This window comes from Schistocerca cancellata, chromosome 3, assembly GCF_023864275.1.
Source record: "Schistocerca cancellata isolate TAMUIC-IGC-003103 chromosome 3, iqSchCanc2.1, whole genome shotgun sequence".
Taxonomy (NCBI): Eukaryota; Metazoa; Arthropoda; class Insecta; order Orthoptera; family Acrididae; genus Schistocerca; species Schistocerca cancellata.
Window position 1 is genome coordinate 290,096,563 of NC_064628.1, and position 26,303 is coordinate 290,122,865.

General features: G+C 38.4%; 1 protein-coding gene across 5 annotated transcripts in view; it reads right to left on the bottom strand.

Moving 5' to 3' along the window:
• The window catches only part of LOC126174976 (ankyrin repeat and BTB/POZ domain-containing protein 2), a 595,788-nt gene that overhangs the window by 118,739 nt on the left and 450,746 nt on the right, over positions 1-26,303 (bottom strand). For all 5 annotated transcript variants that reach the window (XM_049921452.1, XM_049921451.1, XM_049921450.1 and 2 more), the window contains one exon: positions 4,252-4,510. In XM_049921452.1, coding sequence (XP_049777409.1) covers positions 4,252-4,510 — 259 coding nt within the window. The remainder of the gene's footprint in view (positions 1-4,251; positions 4,511-26,303) is intronic.

The following is a 26,303-nucleotide window of genomic DNA, read 5'->3' on the forward strand; positions in this document are numbered from 1 at the left end:
AGTGTTTAACTTCCCGTCGACAACGAGGCCATTAGAGACAGAGCGCAAGCTCGGGTTAGGGAAGGATTGGGAAGGAAATTGGCCGTGCCCTTTCAAAGGAACCATCCCGGCAGTTGCCTGAAACAATTTAGGGAAATCACGGAAAACCTAAATCAGGATGGTTGGAGACGGGATTGAACCGTCGTCCTCCTGAATGCGAGTCCAGTGTGCTAACCACTGCGCCACCTCGCTCGGTCATCTTCAGGTGAGCCATTAAAGGTTGACCATGACAGTGTTTTATATAACCTTGGCTAGCTTATAAGTGGTTTGCCAGTGAGTCAGCAACTGAAGAGGCAAGTATTTAACAAAGGTTAGCTTTGTATGATTCCACTGAATCATATTAAAACAGACAGTAAAATGAAATGGTGGAATACTATTTGATTGTGATTATCGAATCTGCTTCCCTAACTGCAACTTTCTCCCATTGTCTCCACATAAATAATAGCTTACCCTTGACCATGGCAGCCTCAAAGAATGGAATCTACAGCAAATGTTAGCCATAAAGTGATTGGAGAATTAGATACAGAGGAAAGGTCACAGAAAATAGCAGTGCGGCAGAAAGTGAATTAATTTTTAAATTTATTAAAATGTCAATTAATTTTTAAATTTATTAAAATCATAAAAACAAAAGAAATTTGTGGCAACCTTTACAGAGTGGAAAAATGCCACTCTGCAAGGCCAGATTTGTCTGTAGTAACTGCCTGTCCTCCAAAGGATTCTGAATTTATAAAAGAAGGATACAAAAGATGAATGAAAAGTTTTTCCAGTCTCTAGGGTGTTCTAAATGGTGAATATTGTGGGAAACTGCTCTGAGAAAATAAAAGGAGATATTGATTGACCACTAGATTTGAATGCAAAGCATTCTGCAATTCTTACTGAAGTAGCATCGGCATACAGTCTGTGGTCTCCTTACAAAGCAGGCTGCTTATGCACTGAATTTCAGTGACTGTGGTAGTTGAGCGCATCCTCTCACAACATGACTGGATTGCTACCATGATTACTCTTTGCAGATCTGTCCAAGGTGACAGAGGTTAGAACATACTGCTATCTGAGATGGCTGCAGAATTCTGCATCAATCTTCACAAGCCATTCAAAACCAAATGGATGACATGACAGAGTGCATGACAGTGGGGCTGGAGAGTATGTCTCCATTAGTTTTATTGTCTAGTTGGTATGCTTCCAGCACTAAAATATAGGAAGACTGTGCTGGCCTCTCCCACTGCTTTTTTTGCAGTGGAGTGGAGGTGACTTCCAGGTTCTTAAGTTGACTATTTTAAAGTGATGCCACTGGAGGATGTATAGAAAAATGGTCCTCCTCTGCACTATGAGCCAAATCTGAACAAAACAGCTTTTCTTCCTTTAATTGTCCACACTATCTGTGAACTTTTTTCAATAATATGCTACACAGGTATCCAAACTACTCATCCAATGGTTCTATAATCAGCAACACATCAGTGGGCACACAATCTCGAACAAAATTGATTTTATACAAGAAATTTGCATATTAAGTTTTCCAAATCATTTAATACACAGATAATCAACCAGTGATTATGGTCACTGAATTTGTCATTTCCCCTTCTATCTGAATCTGTAACTAGATTTTATATCAGTTGAAAGATGAGGTTCTCTTTTTTTGTAAGGATGTGATGAAATGGTTGCTAGGACCTCTCCATGTGTGGCAAAGTTTCCAGTTTTTAATTGACATTGGCTGCCCAAGTCACACAATTTATTAATATGCTGTACGCATTTTGTGTACGCATCATGATCATAACTGCAAGACCGATGACATTGCCAGCAGGCAAAGTGCTCAATGGTGGAAATGCAAAATGTAGATGTCAGGTCAGTTGCTGCTCCCCTTGGTCCTCAGCGTACTCTTTCATCTTCAGTCCAAGCAAATCATAGAAACAATGGGATTCAATGTGTTACCAAATTGATAGCTCTTGTTCCAGTTACAAACCTTTTCTGCCATATGTATCACTACAGAATCTTTATGGAACCCACAATAAATCACCAGCAGCTAAAATGGTTGTTTTAAGGTATTACATTATGTAGACCAATTCTGGAAACTGTTATGCAAACAGGATTCAGTATTTACATATGTGGGTAGTTAATTCCTTTGAAAAATATCAGTATAATCACATACATCTGCAGCTAACAATACACACTACATACCAGTGAATTAATATACCTGAGAAGGCAGCAGATTTTCTCAAAGTTTATTGATAAAATTTAGCAAGCGTAAGCATAAATAGTATTGAGCAGTACAGTAATAATTTAATGTTTCGGTACGTAAATGTTTGTATAGGTATAGTTTTGTTCGAACTTGTAGAACTAGAAGATGTGATGAGGGTCTTAGTTCCAAGGGACTGATTACAATTAGGAGCGCACTGAATTACTAGCACTGTACTCAAAAAATAAAACAAAGTAATTTGGATTCTTAATCATTATTTTAATTGATTGAATGTACCAAGTTCTTCCAATTCACAAGTTAGCTAAAGGGTGGTGATTCCACACATGGTGTTCACTGTGCCCAGTAACCTACTGAATGCTGCTATTGTTAGGGTACTGTAAATTCAGTTGCGGTCAATGCCACAATCCATCCAATGTTACGATGCAGGAATCAATTACAAACAGTGCCCAGTGACAATATGTTGTAGTTCTGTACAGTGCGGTTTGAGGTCTAATCTTCTCTGCCAAGCACATGTTTACAGCATGCTACATTTGAGTAATTGCACTGTGCATTCTGACTTTATACATTTCTAATTTATAATACAAGAAATCATGATAATTATGACAAATCATATGTCATACATGATTGTAAAACTAACAGATAATCAGCACCAGCAGCGTCTCTCAATGGTTACTCATATGACGGTTGGAACTTTAATAGTGGGAACTATTTATTTACATCTCGTACAAAATAAATACATGTTTCAAATTTTTACTGACCTTCAAAGTAGTCACCGGCATTGTGTATAACCCATTGCCAGCGATGTGGAAGTCGTAGGATACTCTTAGCAGTGCCAAGTGTTGATAGTTTGAGTGGCGCAGTCTAGTGCCCGATGAATTTGTAGCAGCTTTGAAGTGAATGCCGTGAAGTGTTTCCTTCAGTTTAGATGGTTAAAATGGCTCTGAGCACTATGGGACTTAACATCTATGGTCATCAGTCCCCTAGAACTTAGAACTACTTAAACCTAACTAACCTAAGGACAGCACACAACACCCAGCCATCACGAGGCAGAGAAAATCCCTGACCCCGCCGGGAATCGAACCCGGGAACCCGGGCGTGGGAAGCGAGAATGCTACCGCATGACCACGAGATGCGGGCTTCAGTTTAGAAATAGAGTTGAAATTATGAGGGCTTAAGTCAGGGGAGTGCAGTAGGTGGTATAGCATTTAACAGCCCCATCAGTCAAACAAATCAGTAACAGCTTGCACTGTACGTGCTTGAGCACTGTCCTGCAAAATGATGGGCAGGTCCTGCAGAAAGTGTCATCACCTCTGTCTCTAAGCTGGTCAGAGGTTGTGTTCCAAAAATGAACAGTATAGAGACAGAAGTGATGACACTTTCTGCAGAACCTGATCATCATTTTGCAGGACAATGCTCAAGCACATACAGTGCAAGCTGTTACTGATTTGTTTGACTGATGGGTCTGCTAAGTGCTATACCACCTACTGCACTCCCCTGACTTAAGCCCTCGTGAGTTCAACTTGATTTCTAAACTGCAGGAAACACTTCATGGCATTTGCTTTGGAGCTGCTACAAATTCGTTGGGCAATAGACCGTGCCACTCGAACTGTCAACACAAGTGGCACTGCTAAGAGTATCCTACGACTCCCACACTGCTGGCAATGGGTTATGCACAATGCTGGTGACTACTTTGAAGGTCAGTAAAACTTTGAAACGCATATCTATTTTGTATGAGCTGTAAATAAATACTTGCCACTATTAAAGTTCCAACCCTTATACTTTCTCGTATTGATACAATTACACAGTAAGTCAAGCAACTGTGCCCAACTGAAGCTTCACAAGCTTTGCAATGAATGAAAACAATAAATAAAACCTCTTCAATATTCAGACTTCCCTCATGGTTATTCCTTTTTTTTCTAATTTGAATACTCTCAATGCATTAAATAAAGTACAATGAAATACAAATATTTTATCAAAAATATCAAATGATAATAAAGCACCATTTAAACTGCAGTTAATACCTTAGTACAGGAATCAGCAAGTGCAGGACATAAGGTGATTCGGAGAGCAGAATTGACTTCTTGTTTGCTGCACATGCCAAGAGGGCGAGAGAGCCTTTGTGCCTCACGGCCAATGCGCACTAGTGCCCTCTGTAACAGGTATGACAGACGAGGGACGGTCTCCATGCTGACACGTTCCATGTGCTCCTTTAATCGACCATTCTGTATGACTTTTAGTACATCATGATTTGACCAAGGAAGATGTTGGAGTTCCACAAGTCTGCACAAGACAATTGCATGAGTAGTTAATTTCCTGAGTATTTCACTACATCATAAAGCTAATTAAACACTATTCCTCCTCTTCCCTTGCCCCCCCCCCCCCCCCCCCCACTCCTCATGATACATGTCAGTAGTAAGTATACATGTGGATAACAGAGCATTATTTGTGGTATAAATTTAAAGTAACTGCAAACATCTGAATTGTGTTCCCTCTGGCTCTACATTCCTCATTTCCCAAGTAAACAGAAAAGTAATAACATGTAAATACTGTTGACTTCATAGACTGCACACATATGGAGGCCAAATTGTTTTTAAGGATGATAACAATACAATAACCATTGATAAAACACAAGAATTTCTGATAGAGAAAGCAAACCAAACACAAAAGGTTGTCTTACAAACAGTCAATACAGAATAAAATCACCCTGTGTATAAATATGCAACATAACAACTTTCATCATGAAAAACTGATACTACTAGATTAAATTAGAGTAGATACACTGTTTTCTCCATAGGCACGTAGTGAGGAGATCCTCAAGAGTGAGGAACGTATCATAAAAACAAAAAATATACATGCAAATACACTTCTTGGGTTTTCTGCCAGATTGTATTGTGTAAATCGTACAATATTTCATCAATGCAACTGCTCAAAATCATCAGGTGGTGGTAGTTGCTGCTGTCACTGCTGCAAGGCATGACTGATGATAATCACGTGATTGCACTGAAATTTATCAGACCAGGAAGATGATGCTGGGGACCAAATTTCAGTCTTTTTGTAAAACATTCAATTCCCCATTTGAAAGCAATGTTCCACTATTCCTAATTTATCAGGTTGCCCAGGCATGTATGACGATGGTGTTTGACACAACATTCTTGCACAGTTCGGCACGTCTGCCCAGTATAAGATTTTCCACACTGGCACAGTATATTATACACGCCACATTTCCTAAGGCCAACATCATGTTTGACTGAGCACAATAAACTCCTTAATTTTGCCAGTGGCTGAAAAATGCACCTGTTATTGTGCCTTTTGAGGATTCATTCTATTACTGAAGACAAGCTGCCAAAATAGGGCAAGAATGCCATTTCAGTGGGTGCCTCCACATCTTCATTTACATCCCTGCTTCAAATTTGGTTTGTAAACTGAATGCATGGCATAGCTGTCTATCAGAATGGGCAATCTGTTGGAATACCGTTATTAGGTGTTGTAGCTCACTAGGTAGACTGTCAGCATCTAAGATCACGTGTGCTCTATGCACCAAAAAGCATAAGACACTACCACTCTGTGCAGGCTGATAACAACTTGTGGCCTACAAATATGGCTCCATATAGTGCTGTGTCCCAGTGGACCATTGGCTTTTCTTCTGACTATGATGTCCATGAAAGTAAAATACCATCCTTTACCACTTCCATTGTGAGCAGAATATTGGAATGGTGAGTTCAGATGCCGGAGAAACACAGGTAATGTCTTTATCCTATGAGGACACACCCTAAATGTATCGTAAACATACTGCCAAAAGCAGAAAGGTTTGAGACTTGCCAACTGCAGAGCTTATTCCTCAAAGTCTTCCATAAAGTAGTTGGCCACCATGGGAGACAGAGGACTTTCCATGGCGACACTGTCCATTTGTTCAAAATACTGGTCGCTGAATAAGAAATAAGTTGAGGTAAGCACTTGTTTAAACAATGCCACAATGTCTTCCTCAAACTGCCTGCTGATACGCTCTAATGAATCCTGTAGAGGTACACTATGTGATCAAAAGTATCTGGACACCGCCAATACATACGTTTTTCATATTAGGTGCATTGTGCTGCCGCCTACTGTCAGGTACTCCATTTCAGCAACCTCAGTATTCATTAGACATTATGAGAGAGCAGATTGGGGTACTCCACGGAACTCACGGACTTCGAATGTGGTCAGGTGATTGGGTGTCACTTGCATCATACGTCTGTTCGCGAGATTTCCACACTCCTAAACATCCCTAGGTCCACTGTTTCTGATGTAATAGTGAAGTGGAAATGTAAAAGGGCATGTACAGCACAAAATCATACAGGCCGACCTCGTCTGTTGACTGACAGAGACCGCCACAGTTTTAAGAGGGTTGTAATGTGAAATAGGCAGACATCTATACAGACCATCACACAGGAATTCCAAACTGCATCAGGATCCACTGCAAGTACTATGATAGTTAGGTGGGAGGTAAGAAAACTTGGATTTCATGGTCAAGCAGCTGCTCATAAGCCACACATCATGGCGATAAATGCCAAATGATGCCTCGCTTGGTGTAAGGAGCGTACACATTGGATGATTGAACAGTGTAAAAACATGGTGTGGAGCGATGAATCACAGTACATAATGTGGCGATCTGATGGTAGGGTGTGGGTGGGTATGGCAAATGCCTGGTGAACGTCATCTGCCAGCATGTGTAGTGCCAACAGTAAAATTCGGAGGCGGTGGTGTTGTGTTGAGGTGATGTTTTTCATGGAGGGAGCTTGCACTCCTTGTTGTTTTGCGTGGCACTATCACAGCATAGGCCTACATTGATGTTTTCAGCACCTTCTTGCTTCCCACTGTTGAAGAGCAATTCGGGGAAGGCGACTGCATCTTTCAACATGATCGAGCAGCTGTTCATAATGCATGGCCTGTTGCAAAGTGGTTGCATGACAATAACATCCCTGTAAGGGACTGGCTGACTTTGTGCCAGACCTCACCGCCCGACATCGATACCTCTCCTCAGTGCAGCACTCCATGAAGAATGGGCTGCCAGTCCCAAACAAACCTGCCAGCACCTGATTGACGTATGTCTGTGAGAGTGGAAGCTGTCATCAAGGCTAAGGGTGGGTCAACACCATATTAAGTTCCAGAATTATTGACGGAGGGTGCCATGAACTTGCAAGTCATTTTCAGCCAGGTGTCCGGATTCTTTTGATCACTTAGTGTACTTTCACAAATAAAGATACAACATCAAAGCTAACCTAAAGGCTCAATAGTTGTAGCTTAAGTGTCTTCAGGAGTCCTATGTAGTCCTCTGAATACTAGATATGGTGATTACACTTGCCTATGAGAGATCCCGTAGTAAGACGTTTGGCCAGAAAATATGTTGAAGCTCCAATGTTGCTCACTATTGGGCAAAGAGGGGACCCATCCTTATGCATCTGTGGTAGGCCGTACAGTTTTTGTGGAACCAGAAGAGTTCTATTTCTTCTAAAATGACTAAGAGCCTACGCCAACAGGCTGCAGTTCCCCAAAGACTGCACGGCCTTCAACCACAGGAGCATCTGGCAGCACAGTCATTGCCCACAGTGCATGCGTGGAAGGTCTTTTTGCGGCTCCCAGCAGGGGACACTAGGAGCACCGCTTTCTTCCAACTGCAAGATTCTTCTCAAGCACATGTATTACTGGCTCCTGGTCTGATAAATTTCAATGCCACCACACAATTATGATCAGTCGTGCCTTGCAGTAGTGACAGCAGCAACTACCACCACCTGATTATAAAGAGCAGTTGCAGCAATGAAATATTGTGACATTTACACAATATGATCCAGTGGAAAAGCCAAGAAGTGCATTTGCAACAGATCCGTCTGGAAAGCATAAGAAGTCACAAAAATATACATATCTAAGCAAAGAGCTGACACACAAATATTCCTTCTTCAAATCCCATGTGAGTTGTTCCTCAAGGGCACAAAAAAAAGTAAAAGAATTTACACTTTTTTAATTTACTCATTAATTAAGAATCTTACCACTAACATGAAATGTGTACATACAGAAGAGCATAAGATACTTCAAGGTAATTTTAGCCAAGTTTAGCAAAACAAGTAAAAATGAAACAAAATGTCATAGGAATGAAGAAAATAATTAAAAATATGAATTATTTCTTATAGGTGATTTCCTTCCAAAAATTGTGATATTGCCAAATTCTACAACAGATATTCACCCAGGAATCAGGATTTGCTAGATGAACAAATACTTCATCAGCATAATAAGTACAATGAAGAACCAGCCAAAGCCGCAAAATTTACTTTTTTTATTCATTTGATGACTAGTTACAGGCCGAGACACATTTGACAAATCACAGTAACATAGGCAAAGATGGTAAATCCGAAAATGCAAAAACCATGTCAAAAATGTGCATACTAAGAGTTAGAGCACATGCTGGAAGTTCATAAACAGAATAAGTGGTTCAACAGACACACCTATGAAGAATCACTAAAGAGTCTTCATCAATGTAGGTTCTGTATGTAAGACTGAATCTCACATATTGGAGTATACGATGCACATAATTTCTAATCATCACAATACAGACTTTTTAACGTATTATGCGAACACAGTACTGACTGTTGTAATATCTTATAACCACATTTCACATTTATTATTTGTTATTTAATGTTGTATGGAACTACTGTGAATTATATAAGTTTTGATGATACAGACAAAGAGCCATTAGCAAAAGCACAATTTTTAATGATTTGTAATAACATTTTTATGCATTTATAATTAATGAAATAAGTATTGTCAAATTTAAAAGAATATTATCTCAATTTCATAATGCACCTACCTTCTTGTAAAATTACCATTTTGAATGTTCTACAGAAATGACAAAGTAATAGTAGATCTGTTTAGTAATTTATAACATAACAGACTAAGAAACCAACCAAACTAAAATATACAATTAATCAGTCATATCTCGTGTAAATGTTAGTAACTGAAATAATTATGCAGTCAAGTTTTTTTAAAGCTAATTGTTTAAGTCATATTTTACAAAATTTTGCATATAAAATCAACTCCTGTTAAAATTCTGTTTATGTTAAATATTTTCTTCCTTTTTTTAAAGCAGAAGTTTATGCTTAAATATTTGTGAATAAGTAATATTTCATTATAAGGTAACTAAAGCATCTGTTTTTCTTACAATATTTATTTATTTATTTATTTTGATCCAACATCAACTGATTACAAAAAAGGTTTTTTTTTTTTTTGTTCCAGTCTTCTGGATAAGTCAGAGCCTTACTTACTAGGGTTACATATTGTTGGCTGGCACTTTTATCTACACAACTTTTTCTAAATTTAGTTGAGAGAACAGAGTTACATATATGGACTATACATAAAAAATTGTTATTGCCATACTTTGATTAAGGAATCTACAGTTTGTGACATAGTATTAATATCTGACATTCAAATATTTACAGTCTAAGATCTGAGATTACATGTATTTTTAGATAGATGGTCTTCCATCATACAAGTTTACTAAATCTAGAAACTCATCTATTGAATATACAGGATTGTTTAGGAGCCATAATTTTAATTTCGTTTTTAGTTTTGTAATGGGCAATTTGGAGATATTAGGATGGAAGCAATTCAGTAGTTTTATGCCTGCATAGTGAGGGCTTTTCTCATAGAGTGTTGTTCTATGAGAGATGATGTGGGGTCTCTCTCTATCTCTAGTGTTGTGATTGTGTATTTCTTTATTAAGTGTTTTGTTACTGTTTACTGCCATAATGATTATCTTCAGCACATACAGATTATGAACAGTTAGTATTTTAAATTCTTTAAACAAATTTCTGCAGGACTCCCTGGCACATTTCTTTCCCATAATTCTAAGTGCCTTCTTTTGTAAGATAAGTACACTTTTCATATTACCTTTACTGCTGAATCCCCATACCTCTATCCCATAGCTTAGATGGGATTCAAATAGTACAAAATATATTTGCCTCAGAGTGGTGATGTTACAAAAAGGTGTCAGTTTTCTTAGGACATATATGGTAGTACTTAGCTTTTTGCAAATATCATCACATGATCAGACCAGTTTAACTCCGCATAAGTGTCAGGCCAAGAAATTTGGTCGAATATTGTTTTTTAATGTATTCGTCACCCATTAAGATTTGGTTTTCATGAGTTTTTTGCCTCCCAAGATCAAACTCAATATAGATAGATTCATTTGTGTTTAATTTTAGTTTGTTTTCATTAAAATAGTGCAGAATTAAGCCTGCTGCAGTATTGGATTCTACTTCGAGCTGCGAATAGCTTGGATTGCAGCATATTAATGTGGTATCATCTGCATATAAGATAGCTGTTGCATGGTTTGTTATGAACTGAATATCATTAACATAAATAATAAAAAGAAGTGGTCCTAATATTGACCCCTGTGGAATACCAAAATTTATGTCAGTGGTGTTTGATTTGTATGCTCCCTCTGTAGTGCTAATAGACACAAACTGCTTACTATTTGTCAAGTAGGACCTCATCAGATTATGGGCAGTGCCTCGAATGCCATAGTTACACAGTTTGTCCAGCAATATGGTCATATCAACACAGTCAAATGCTTTTTGTAAGTCCAGAAAGATGCCACATACATGTTCTTTATTATCTATTGCTTGAGTGACACCTACGATTAAGTTGGATGCTGCTGTAATAGTGGACGACCCCTTGACAAACCCATACTGCCCCTTAGAAATAACTTTTTTACATACCAGGAAGTACCAGATTCTTATGTATATTACTTTCTCAAAGATTTTGGATATTGTTGGAAGAACAGAAATGGGTCGAAAGTTTTCTACTAGATTCCTGTTTCCTTTTATAAAAATATTCACAAATCGAGCAATTTTCAACTCATCTGGAAATAGACCATCTTCCATATGAGAGTTGATAACTGTTGATAAAGGTGATGTAATTTTATGTATACATTTCTTAAGAGTGTCCAGACTAAGACCATCATATCCTGCTGCATGGGAATTCTTTAAGCTACTCACTATTTTAATTATTTCTTCTTTACTTGTTGGCATCAAAAATATACTTCCTGACACTGGTGTTCCTCTGAATTTGTATTTATGATTTTTAAGCTGATTGTTTATGCTGGAGCCAACAGAGGCAAAGTAATTGTTAAATAGATCTGCTATCTTATTCTGATCAGTTTCTATTGTGCCGTTTATCAGTAAGTATGTTTCTCAGATTTACCTATTTCCCTATTTACTAGTGACCATGATGTTTTGGAGATATTATTTGAAATCTGAATGACACTTTCAAAATGTTTCTGTTTTTCCGAAATTAGGAGGTCTACATAGTATTTCTGATACTTTTCGAACTCTTCTTTAAATTTTTTATTGCTCAAGTCATTTAACATAGCATACTCATACCATCTTAGTTTTTCTCTAGCCTCAGTGACTGAACTTGATATCCAGTTTCATGTTACAACATGTGACTGAATTCTCTTTTTTATTAATGGGCAGGCTTGGTTAAGAATGTAGGATAGTTCACTTGAGAATCTGCCGTAACACTATGAAGTGTCGTTAGAACACTGTTCCAATCCACATTCCTTAGCATATTATTCAAATGAGTTATATTTTGGTCTGTATTCATCCTAATATATCTATAGCAACTGTGTGTAGGAGCATTTTTTATGTGCACACTTAGTTCTACAGCATGGTGGTCTGACAAGCACTTATAATAACAGAAGATGTAAGATCGTAAAGACGAATACCAGTGATTATGTTATCTATTGCAGACTGGCAGTTTCAGTCTCCCTGGTTGCAGTGTTTATCAGGTATCTTACATTATATTCAAGCAGAGTATTCTTGAATTGCCTAGTGTGTATTGTTACATCTTTGTACAGGGTGTACCAGAATGCTATTTTAAAAATTTGAGAGATTGTAGATGAAAAAAACTGAAACATTTTGCAATAACAAACCCACATTTGGAAATGTGAAATAAAGTTTCTACTGCAGTAGAAGGTGTTAGGCCTCCTACCACTTTGTAACTACCCTTCCAGTCAATGACGCCATATTATTGTTGTGGATGGAAGACTGTGAACACACAACTACAGGAGTTTACCTGAGTTTGTATGGAGGAAGTTGTTTACTTAGTGCTTGCTACCCTTCAGTTCACCCCTTTCATCCACTGGTGCTTTGATGTAAAAACTTGCCTTAGGATTGTTAGTTCCGGGATGTGGTGTGAGGGTTGTTACAGGATCTCTCATGTGGGTGACGGTAGTGGTGTGGGAACTGGAGAAATAAACAAGTCTCATCTGTTGTGTAGGATTTGCTGTAGAGATAGGAAGATACTGGAACACGAGTAGAAGATTGCTGCCCTTGAGGTGGAACTAGATAAAGTGAAAAAAGATCTGGAAAGGTTAAGGGGAGAGAAGGGAAAAGACAGGTGGGAAGTGACAACAGGTTATAGAAGAAATAGGATGTTCTCAGGCAGTGTGGTTGTGAATGTGGAAAACAGGTTTGATCTGTTGACACAGTTGGAAACTAACGAGCCACAAATAGATATAGGAGTAGACAGGACACAACTAACTTTCAAAAAGTGTTTGAAAAGTAAGAAGTCAGAAAAAGCTGTCAAGAAGAAGAAAGTTTTGTTGTTAGGTAGTTCACATGGTAGAGGTGTTGGCTAACTGTTGCAGGATGAACTAGGGCCAGATTACCAGGTCACAAAAACCTAGTGCAAGTTCGGGTCAGGTGATAGAGGATGTAGGTTCACTATGTAAAGACTTTACAAAGGAAGACAACATGGTAATAGTGGGAGGGGCAGACAAAAGCAGTTGAGAATGACCTGGTAAAGAAAGCTTCAGCAATGAGACATAATGGTATTGGGCTTGTGTCTGTTCTGAGGTGGCATGGCGGGCCTCATTTAAACTCTTCTGTTAAGAGAGTAAATTTAGAAGTGGAACGGCTGCTGGGATCAGATATGGGATCTCACATCTGTGTAGTTCCTGTTGACTCTATCAGCAGGTACCAGTGGTACCAGCAGTACCAGTGGTTACAAGTGACAAATCAGCAGTTTTTTTTTAAGGGTAGAAAGCAAATTTTAATGTACACAATTCATGCAGACAGCCTCTGATTGAAACTAGAGATACTCAAAAATTTGCAGGAAAATTAGGTTCATCCAGTTGTAATTCAGTCAGTGCACAAAATCAGTTATCGTTATTGCATTAGAATATCCGAGGACTAAGGGGTAAGCTTAATGATTTGCTTATTTGTGTTGAAGAATCAGAGTTGAGCAAACCAGTTGATATAGTCTGCCTCTCTGAACATCATGTGACCGCTGGTATAGATATGATAAACCTTACAGAATTTAAGTTAGCCTCCTACTTCTGTAGACAAAAGATGGAGAAAGGAGGAGTTGCCACATCCCTTAGAAACAGTTTTAAATATTGACATTAATAAATTTTGCTTAGAGCAGCAACAGAGATAGAATTTCTTAATAGGTCCTTTATAACAGTAGCCATATACAGAGCACCTTCAGGAAATTTCAACCTATTTGTAAATGGTCTTGAAGATTTATTATCTCATCTAAAATTAAAAAACAAAGAACTAGTGGTTGGTGGTGATTTTAATATAGATGTCCTGAGAAACACTGTCAGTGAACAGTTACTGAAATCAGTTACATTGTCATTCAATTTAATTTCTACTGTAAATTTCCCACCTAGGCTATACAAATGTTCTAAGACTGCCATTGATAATATATTTAGATATTTATAGACAATTCTAGGCAACTAATCCACATTACAAAACTAGTAGGTAAGTCGGCAAGATGGCCATGTCTACATCTACATCTACATTTATACTCCGCAAGCCACCCAAAGGTGTGTGGCGGAGGGCACTTTACGTGCCACTGTCATTATCTCCCTTTCCTGTTCCAGTCGCGTATGGTTCGCGGGAAGAACGACTGTCTGAAAGCCTCTGTGCGCACTCTAATCTCTCTAATTTTACATTCGTGATCTCCTCGGGAGGTATAAGTAGGGGGAAGCAATATATTCGATACCTCATCCAGAAACGCACCCTCTCGAAACCTGGCGAGCAAGCTACACCGCGATGCAGAGCGCCTCTCTTGCAGAGTCTGCCACTTGAGTTTGTTAAACATCTCCGTAACGCTATCACGGTTACCAAATAACCCTGTGACGAAACGCGCCGCTCTTCTTTGGATCTTCTCTATCTCCTTCGTCAACCCGATCTGGTACGGATCCCACACTGATGAGCAATACTCAAGTATAGGTCGAACGAGTGTTTTGTAAGCCACCTCCTTTGTTGATGGACTACATTTTCTAAGGATTCTCCCAATGAATCTCAACCTGGTACCCGCCTTACCAACAATTAATTTTATATGATCATTCCACTTCAAATCGTTCCGCACGCATACTCCCAGATATTTTACAGAAGTAACTGCTACCAGTGTTTGTTCCGCTATCATATAATCATACAATAAAGGATCCTTCTTTCTATGTATTCGCAATACATTACATTTGTCTATGTTAAGGGTCAGTTGCCACTCCCTGCACCAAGTACCTATCCGCTGCAGATCTTCCTGCATTTCGCTACAATTTTCTAATGCTGCAACTTCTCTGTATACTACAGCATCGTCCGCGAAAAGCCGCATGGAACTTCCGACACTATCTACTAGGTCATTTATATATATTGTGAAAAGCAATGGTCCCATAACACTCCCCTGTGGCACGCCAGAGGTTACTTTAATGTCTGTAGACGTCTCTCTGTTGATAACAACATGCTGTGTTCTGTTTGCTAAAAACTCTTCAATCCAGCCACACAGCTGGTCTGATATTCCGTAGGCTCTTACTTTGTTTATCAGGTGACAGTGCGGAACTGTATCGAACGCCTTCCGAAAGTCAAGAAAAATAGCATCTACCTGGGAGCCTGTATCTAATATTTTCTGGGTCTCATGAACAAATAAAGCGAGTTGGGTTTCACACGATCGCTGTTTCCGGAATCCATGTTGATTCCTACATAGTAGATTCTGAGTTTCCAAAAACGACATGATACTCGAGCAAAACACATGTTCTAAAATTCTACAACAGATCGACGTCAGAGATATAGGTCTATAGTTTTGCGCATCTGCTCGACAACCCTTCTTGAAGACTGGGACTACCTGTGCTCTTTTCCAATCATTTGGAACCTTCCGTTCCTCCAGAGACTTGCGGTACATGGCTGTTAGAAGGGGGGCAAGTTCTTTCGCGTACTCTGTGTAGAATCGAATTGGTATCCCGTCAGGTCCAGTGGACTTTCCTCTGTTGAGTGATTTCAGTTGCTTTTCTATTCCTTGGACACTTATTTCGATGTCAGCCATTTTTTCGTTGGTGCGAGGATTTAGAGAAGGAACTGCAGTGCGGTCTTCCTCTGTGAAACAGCTTTGGAAAAAGGTGTTTAGTATTTCAGCTTTACGCTTGTCATCCTCTGTTTCAATGCCATCATCATCCCGGAGTGTCTGGACATGATGTTTCGAGCCACTTACTGATTTAACGTAAGAGCAGAACTTCCTAGGATTTTCTGTCAAGTCGGTACTTAGTATTTTACTTTCGAATTCACTGAACGCTTCACGCATAGCCCTCCTTACGCTAACTTTGACATCGTTTAGCTTCTGTTTGTCTGAGAGGTTTTGGCTGCGTTTAAACTTGGAGTGAAGCTCTCTTTGCTTTCGCAGTAGTTTCCTAACTCTGTTGTTGTACCACGGTGGGTTTTTCCCATCCCTCACAGTTTTACTCGGCACGTACCTGTCTAAAACGCATTTTACGATTGCCTTGAACTTTTTCCATAAACACTCAACATTGTCAGTGTCGGAACAGAAATTTTCGTTTTGATCTGTTAGGTAGTCTGAAATCTGCCTTCTATTACTCTTGCTAAACAGATAAACCTTCCTCCCTTTTTTTATATTCCTATTAACTTCCATATTCAGGGATGCTGCAACGGCCTTATGATCACTGATTCCCTGTTCTGCACTTACAGAGTCGAAAAGTTCGGGTCTGTTTGTTATCAGTAAGTCCAAGATGTTATCTCCACGAGTCGGTTCTCTGTTTAATTGCTCGAGGTAATTTTCGGATAGTGCACTCAGTATAATGTCACTCGATGCTCTGTTCCTACCACCCGTCCTAAACATCTGAGTGTCCCAGTCTATATCTGGTAAATTGAAATCTCCACCTAAGACCATAACATGCTGAGAAAATTTATGTGAAATGTATTCCAAATTTTCTCTCAGTTGTTCTGCCACTAATGCTGCTGAGTCGGGGGGTCGGTAAAAGGAGCCAATTATTAACCTAGCTCGGTTGTTGAGTGTAACCTCCACCCATAATAATTCACAGGAACTATCCACTTCTACTTCACTACAGGATAAACTACTACTAACAGCGACGAACACTCCACCACCGGTTGCATGCAATCTATCCTTTCTAAACACCGTCTGTGCCTTTGTAAAAATTTCGGCAGAATTTATCTCTGGCTTCAGCCAGCTTTCTGTACCTATAACGATTTCAGCTTCGGTGCTTTCTATCAGCGCTTAAAGTTCCAGTACTTTACCAACGCAGCTTCGACAGTTTACAATTACAATGCCGATTGCTGCTTGGTCCCCGCATGTCCTGACTTTGCCCCACACCCGTTGAGGCTGTTGCCCTTTCTGCACTTGCCCGAGGCCATCTAACCTAAAAAACTGCCCAGCCCACGCCACACAACCCCTGCTACCCGTGTAGCCGCTTGTTGCGTGTAGTGGACTCCTGACCTATCCAGCGGAACCCGAACAGCGCAAGTCGAGGAATCTGCAGACCACACGGTCGCAGAACCGTCTCAGCCTCTGATTCAGACCCTCCACTCGGCTCTGTACCAAAGGTCCGCAGCCAGTCCTGTCGACGATGCTGCAGATGGTGAGCTCTGCTTTCATCCAGCTAGCGAGACTGGCAGTCTTCACCAAATCAGATAGCCGCCGGAAGCCAGAGAGGATTTCCTCCGATCCATAGCGACACACATCATTGGTGCCGACATGAGCGACCACCTGCAGATGGGTGCACCCTGTACCCTTCATGGCATCCGGTAGGACCCTTTCCACATCTGGAATGACTCCCCCCGGTATGCACACGGAGTGCACTTTGGTTTTCTTCCCCTCCCTTGCTGCCATATCCCTAAGGGGCCCCATTACGCGCCTGACGTTGGAGCTCCCAACTACCAGTAAGCCCACACTCTGCGACTGCCCGGATCTTGCAGACTGAGGGGCAACCTCTGGAACAGGACAAGCAGCCATGTCAGGCCGAAGATCAGTATCAGCCTGAGACAGAGCCTGAAACCGGTTCATCAGACAAACTGGAGAGGCCTTCAGTTCAGCCCTCCGGAATGTCTTTCGCCCCCTGCCACACCTTGAGACGACCTCCCACTCTACCACAGGTGAGGGATCAGCCTCAATGCGGGCAGTATCCCGGGCAACCACAGTCGTAGTGGAAGTCGGAAATTTTAACACGAGAAATAGTTATAGTTTTGTAGTTAAAAAGAAAACCTGTGAAAATTGTAAAGCTGAAATTACAACGGTAAATGAACAAATTTCAAGCCTACAATTCACAGTCAATAATTTAAAAAGGGAAATAGCTGCACTGAAGAAAGAAATCGGTGAAGTACAAACAGTGGAAAATTCATGTGAAGTGAAACAAGATACACGTGATAAATCATCCGAGTGGATAGCAGTGTCGCAAAAAGTTCGGTCTCAAATCACGAAAACTGTTAAAAGTGTTACTTTCTTAGATAAAAAAAAATATGATGTCTTGTGTCATAACGAGTGTACAACTGATCGTGACATTGTAAAAACCTGTAATTCGGACACCAACAGTAAACCTGGAAACAGTGGTAAGGGCAAACACGTATCATTAAGGAAAAAGTGTGGTATTCTCTTGCTTGCCGACAGCCACGGCAGAAAGCTATCAAGCATGCTCCGAGAGAAAAATCGAGAAATGGCAGTGACTAGCATAGTGAAACCTGGAGCGGGAACACACCGTGTTGTAGACACTGATCTTCAGATGAACACAAAATAGGGTAATGACTTTATAATATGTATATCGGGTTCAAATGACATAGCTAAAAATGAAGCCGATGCCTGCATTAAAATGCTACAGAACTTTCTAGAAGTGAATAAATCTAGGAACACAATAGTAGCCACTGTGCCTCATAGACACGACCGAATTTACAGATTGTGTGTTAATAAAGAAATTAGGAAAACTAACATCAAAATTAAGAAATTGTGTGCAGAATATGCAAAGTGCGATATACTGGACGTAAGTAAACTACATCGAAACCTACACACCGAACACGGAATGCACCTTAATTATGACGGAAAAAGTGTTATGTGCGATAACATCAGTGAAATAATTAAAGAAAGACTATTATGAAATAGATCTGTCTATCAGCTTCCTGAAAGACTTACAGGCAAAAATGAGGAAAGCAAATTCGACAAGAATGAAGAAAGCAGGAAAGAGGAGACATCAGAAGATCCACAAAGGACTGCAGCAGCTACACCTGTAAGAGTTAATTTAAGATCAAGGCGGAATATACCCAAGAAGGAGGATTTTTTCTATCCCCCTCTGAGAAACAAAAAAACTTAGCATCACCAAACAAGTTAAAGATACACCATAAAACTTGCAAACGACTCCATCAGCAAATTGTAGTAAATAAGGTAAAGTCTGAACCTCCTCACCAATGTATAAAAAAATTAAACAAAAAATTCTTGATTTAAAAGTATACATCCATAATGTACAAGGGCTCAAAACCAAACTTAATGAATTAGAAATTTTGTTATCAAGTGCAAGTGAACTGTCAGATACACAGATATTATGTATTAATGAACATTTCATGAGGTCTTTTGAAATAGAAAGTGTTGTGATACCAAATTTTAAACTTGTAGGTCACTTCTCAAGAACATCTTACAAAGGTGAAGGTAGTTGCATATTTGTAAAAGACAACATTACTGCTACACCTCTTGATATTTGCAATTCGTATAGTATTGAAAAAGATATAGAACTGTCAGGTGTAGAGCTTATAGATCTAAATGTTTATATAATAGCACTTTAGCACTTTACAGGTCACCCTCTGGTAACATAGGGACTTTCTACAAAAATCTAGCACCAGTAATAGAAAATCTAAGCAAAAGAAAATCATATAGTGTTCTAATATGTGGTGACTATAATATAGATTTTCTCTCAGAAAACTCTAGCCATCTAAGCATTAAAAATTTTATGAACAGCTACAACCTAGACCTAATGGTTAACACTCCAACCAGGATAACAAATCACAGTACCACTTGTCTGGATCAAGTAGCAAGCAATATAAATTGTACTGTATCATCCATCAAACTAGGATTTCAGACCACAATGCATTAATTATGCAGGTCTGGTTGCAAAATAACAGTCATGAACACAATAAAATCACTGTACAGAGGAGAAACTTCAATAAAACCCACATGCATACTTTCCTCTTTGATATACAAAATGAAAACTGGCAAAATGTATATGAGGCTCACACAGTAGACAGCAAATATGAAGCAGTCTTGGATATTTTCTGTTATTATTTTAATTGCCACTTTCCCTTACAAACAAAATGTATCAACAAAGATAGAAAACTCTCCAGCTGGATCACCCCAGGAATCATTAGATCATCACAAAGAAAAAGAGAACTTTTTTACAGTAGTAAATCCAAACTAGTCCGTAGTGAATCATTTAAGTCATACTTTACTCTATATAAAAAGATATTAAGGAACGTAGTAAATGCAGCCAAAAAGCTACAGAATGAAAACTACCTCAAATTGTCATCAAATAAGAGCAAAAGCATGTGGCAACTTATTAATATGAGTACTAATAGAGGAAAACAACTACAAAGTGATATTAGCTTAAAAATAAACGGAAAATTAGTCTCCAGTGGGAAAGAAACAGCAGAGGAATTCAATAACTACTTTCCAGAAACAGTAGAAAACCTGGCTAACCAACTTAAAAATAGCTGTCCCTTAAAACTAGAACCAAACTTATGCTCTGAGACTCTATTTTTAAGGCCTACATCTGAAATTGAAACAGAAAAGGCACTTCATAGCAAAATTTAAAAAAATCATCTGCTGGACAAGATCAAATTCCATGCTTCCTCCTTCATAATTGCAGAAACTTTATCAGTAAACCCCTAGCCCACATAATAAACTTCTCATTCCTGAATGGCGCATTTCCTGGTATGCTCAAAATTGCAAAAATTATACCTGTCCACAAAAAAGGAAGCAAAGAGGATCCCAGTAATTATCGACCCATTGCACTGCTTTGAACTTTTAGTAAAGTATTTGAACATATAATGGCCACCAGAATCATGTCCTTTCTAGACAAAGAAAATATCCTGTCACCTGCTCAGTTCGGCTTCCAAAGTAAGAAAGCTACAACTGATGCAATACAAGAATTTCTAGATCATACACTGGAGCTTGTGGACAAAAAACTCCCAGCCATAGGTATCTTCCTAGATCTAACAAAAGCCTTCGACATGGTTAATAATAGTATACTTTTGCAAAAGATGCATTCCTATGGAATAAGAGGAAATGCCTATAACTGGTTTAAAAGCTATCTGGAAGATCAACAGCAGTATGTTGAATTAAATGAAACTAAGTTCTCAGGTACAGCTAGCACTGTACATTCCTCCATACATACCATAAAGCAAGGAGTTCCCCAAGGCTCCGACCTGGGCCCCTTGCTGTTCTTACTTTACGTAAATGACCTTCCTCACAGCCTACCAGACACAAAAACCCTTTTGTTTGCTGATGACACCTCTGTACTCATATCTGCGCCCGAACAAATTCTCCAATCTAATATAGATAGAACCACAGATCAAGTAAGTCGATGGCTTCAAAGTAACAGGCTGCTTCTTAATGCAAAAAAGACAATTGGAATAACCTTCCACACTGCCCAAAACAGAAATCCATTACTACCAACTATATCACTGGAAAAAAATAATGTTAAACTTGAAAATGAAATAAAATTTTTGGGGGTCACTATTACTGATACACTCACATGGAAAAGGCACATTGACGTTACCAGAACAAAACTTAGTAAAGTATGCTTCATGATTAGATGAATAAGGAAAAGGCACATTGACGTTACCAGAACAAAACTTAGTAAAGTATGCGTCATGATTAGATGAATAAGGAACATCACTAACACAAGTACCCTAACCACACTGTACCATGCACTCTTTCACTCTGTACTTAACTATGGAATCATCTTCTGGGGCCAAAATTCTGAATCAATTAAGATATTCAAACTGCAAAAGAAGATAGTCAGAACAATTATGTTCAAAAAACAAACAGACACTTGTAAACCATTATTTAACAAACTAAATATTTTGCCCCTCCCATGCCAATACATGCTAGAATTATTATTCTTTACCAAAAAAAAGTATCAACAAAATTAGCAAAAATATGGATTACCACGATTATGACAAAGATCAAAAACCTCTCTAAGAATACTTCCCCACTCAACAAAACTGTACAGTGACGGTGTCAAGTGCATGGGAATAAAATTATATAACCATCTCTTCCAACTTTTATACAAGAAATCCAAGAAATAAAGAAATTCAAACAGACAGTGAAATCTCCTTTAATAAAAGACTGCTTTTATACCATCCAGGAATATTTGGAATCAAAATTGTCTTAGTGCATGATAATGTACCAAAGCTGAATGTTGTTAAGTCAATTTTGTCACATCATGTAACAATTCTCTGTAAAGCTGTAACTTTAAGTAACATAATTTGTAGGTAATGTAAAATAATCATTCTTCTGTGTTCTTGTTTACTGTTTTAGACTCCTGAAAACTGTATATTTGTATTGACTTATCCCATATCAGTTGTACAAGCTATTGTACTGATTTGATCTAAGGGACAAATAAATAACAAATAAATAAATAAAAGTAGTAAATGGGCTATTGGGCCATGACATGCAACACCTAACATTAAATTTTGAAAATTGTCAGGGTAAAACAGCTATCAGAAATTAGTACAGAAGGCCAAAAAAACAGTCAAAAACTGAGAAATTTAGGAGATTGCTCAAAGAAATTAATTGGATGGATGTTCACAGCATCCAAGACACAAATGGAAAATTCATTAATAAAGTTAGCACCTTATTTGAAAATTGTTTAGCCCTGAAGGTAACTCAAATTAAGCAGAAGTCTAATAAGAAACCACGGATCACACAAGGGATAAAGATATCACGTGAGACAAAAAGGAAACTCTATCTGATATGTAGGGACACCTTTGATACTAGCATTATAGCTCATTACAAAAATTACTGCAAAACATTGAGAAGGTTATCCAGAAATCTAAACACCTGCATTATGAGAAGAAGATAAATACAGCCAGCAATAAAATAAAAACAATATGGGATATAGTTAAGTCAGAGACAGGTCGGACCAGAAATGAGGAGGAACAAATAGCTATAAAAATAAATGAAACCCTGGTAACAAACGCATGTTGTGTTGCAAATCATTTAAACAAGTATTTTGTCTCTGTTACTGATAGCATGGGGTTGTAAGGTTCAGTAAATAATGCAATGGAACATATGAGACCAGTGCACACAAGCAATCTCAGTAAAATGGAATTGACACTTACTTCACCCAAAGAAATAGAATCTATCATAAAGTCCTTGAGATCAATGCATTCTGGTGGTTATGATAACATATCAACAAAGTTAATAAAAGAATGTTCATGTGAGCTTAGTCATATCTTAGGTTATTTGTGTAATCAATCACTTGTCACAGGAACATTCCCGGATTGGCTTAAATATGCTGAAGTTATACCTCTTCACAAGAAAGGGGACAAAGAAATGCCAGCTTTTTCAAAAATCTTTGAAAAGGTTATGTTCAAGCATATACTTAAACCACCTTAGTGAAAATAACATACTGTCAAAGTCACAGTTTGGGTTTCTTAAGGGTTCTGATATTGAGAAAGCTATTTACACTTACAGCGAAAATGTCCTTAATTCATTGGACAACACATTAGAGGCAACTGGCATATTCAGTGACTTGTCAAAGGTGTTTGACTGTGCGAATCACAGCATTCTTTTAAGTAAAATAAAATATTATAGCATCACTGGTAGTGCTGCAAAGTGGTTTCAGTCATATCTTACTAACAGAAAACAAAGGGTGTCATTACGTAACACTTCAGCAGTAGGCAATCAGCCATCATCTGACTGGGAAGAAATTACATGTGGTGTTCCCCAAGGTTCCATACTAGGTCCACTACTGTTTATAGTGTATATTAATGACCTGTCATCTGTTACATTACCAGATGCCAAGTTTGCCTTATTTGCAGATGATACAAACATTGCAATAAATAGTAAATCAAATATAAATTTAGAAAGGGCAGCTAATCAAATTTTTACTGACATTAATAAGTGGTTCATAGCCAATTTACTGTCGTTAAATTTTGAAAAGACACACTATTTGCAGTTCAGAGCTTCCAAGAGATTTCCTTCTGGTGTGTGTATAAAATATGATGACATGGAAATAGGAGAAGTTGAGAGTGTAAAATTCTTGGGATTACAACTTGATAATAAATTCAGTTGGGAGCAACAATACTAACAAACTGCTAAAGTGCCTAAACAAGTCTGTGTTTGCAATGCGAATGATGTCAGACATAGGAGATATAAAAAACTGGCATATTTTGCTTATTTTCACTCCATTATGTCATATGGTATCATATTTTGGGGTAACTCCACAAACAGAGAAAAAATATTTAGACTACAGAAGCGTTTAATAAGAGTAACGAGTAGTGTAAATCAAAGAACATCATGTCAAAACATATTCAAAGAACTGGGCATATTAACCACAGCTTCTCAGTATATTTATTCCTTAATGAAGTTTGTTGTAAATAATACATCTCTTTTTCCAACTAACTGCTTAGTACATAGTATCAATACTAGGAATAAGAACAATACACACAAAGATTTAAAATCACTTACCAGAAAGGAGTTCAATTCAGCAACACATATTTTCAATAAGTTACCAGCAACCATTAAGAGTTTAGTTTCAGACAAGGCACAATTTAAACATAATTTAAAAGAATTTTTGGTGGCGAACTCCTTCTATTACATCCACGAGTTTCTCAACAACTGCAGTAGACCATTTTAATGAAAATTTATTGTATTTTGATTTTTGACAATACTTGGTTGTAACAGCCAAGTAACTACCTACTGTGTGAATGATGGATGTATGGAAAGCAGATGTAAGTCTTAAGTCTGTAAATAGTGGAAGTTTGTTTTTAAATCTTGTATATAATCTGACTGTTCTTAACTGAGGATCACTGAAATGAATAATTTACTTTAATTTTTGACAATCCTTGATTGTAATAGCCAAGAAACTAGCAAATGTCTGAATGACGGATTTAATGAAAGCAGATGTAAGTATTAAACCTGCAAATATTAGAAGTTTAAATTTAATTCATGTACATAATTTTACTGTTTATTGACAGGATCATTAAAATTAATGAAACTCAAGTTTTTCTAATTACATTTTTGTAATGTGTTTATCTGACATGTTCCACACCCAAGAGGATTCCTTCTTTTATGGGTCTATGGAATAAATAATTAATCTGATCTAATCTAATCCCGAACTTCTGGAAGACATCCACTTGCAATTGCACACTTGTTCATGGTTTCAACACAATGGTGATTTATTTCCGCCTGTTTATCAAAAACATATCCTCTTGAAAATATTATGAGGTCTGGGTGCTCCAGCACATTTTGATCATCAAGCCAGTGCGTATATCACTAATGACTTCAGGCAGAGACAGTGGCAGATACACATAAACGTCAAAGGAGGGGTCACTAAAGATATCTTGAGCTACCTCTACTTTTACCGTAACAAAAAATAATCAAGTCACATGCAAATTTTAAGAAAGTTTTATTTTAACTGATTATACACATATACAAGACAATGCCACCTCATGATATAAAAAAGTTACAGTTGTGGTTATCTTCCTTAAATGATGAATTCTATGCATGTATTCTCCCTGGCAGATTGGTTAATTACATCATCAATAGGACAATCAATGTCAGGGTGAGTGTTCAACAGAACAGACAGAATAACATATAGAGATCACTAGAATGGTCATGACTTTTCTCATAGGTATGTTTAGCTATCCATGTGCCAGACAGAAATGTATAAAATACGATGATGCGGACACGTTTCCATACATAGGAAAGTACAACTACTCGATAACTCAATTCAGTCAAGTCAACTGACGAAAGAAACGAATGAATAGTGTGCAGGCTGACTGGCGGGGATGGCGTGGGTGGCAATGTGGGCAGCCCCCCCATGGGGTGGTGCATGCCCCGTGTGCCCTCCCCCCCAATATATAACTGCCACTGGGCAGAGAGTAATTGGAAGGGGATGCTCAGTCCCTTTGCCATATTCGGTGAATATTTACTATTTGCATGATATGTGAGAGAGAATTGTCAGAGCATGTGCTTTGATAAGTACCAAAGTGTTAAGAAATACCATTCAATCCATGACAAGCAGATTGCAGCCCTGCACTGATACTGATGGTCATCACTCTGAATACCTTCTGTAAATGGACATTTGTGCCACCTTTTTGACCTTCATTGACCTTCAAAGACCTTACTGTTACACATCATTGGATTCGTCTCAATAGCCGCTATCAGAAAATAAGTACCAAACTATAGCATCCCATTAAAAAAAATTAAAAAAAAGTTGACCTTCATATCTCTGAAGTGACCCCACCTAACAACAAAAAACCAACGACATATTATGGCCCCCACTGTCCCATGCAACTTTTGTCCCACAAACCTTTCAGCTCCTATCATACTTTCAGAGTTATTCTTGGTGGCAACAGTTAGTGACTCACCTTGTACAAGAGAAATCTTAGGGGGGAATGGTGGACTGTCAGCCAAGCAAGTATAGGAGTTACAGCTGGAAATGGAATTAGGCTATCCCAACAATTCCCTAAATTTAAGCCAGATGGGGAGATTCACCCCACACACTTTTTACAAATATTTTCTAAAACTT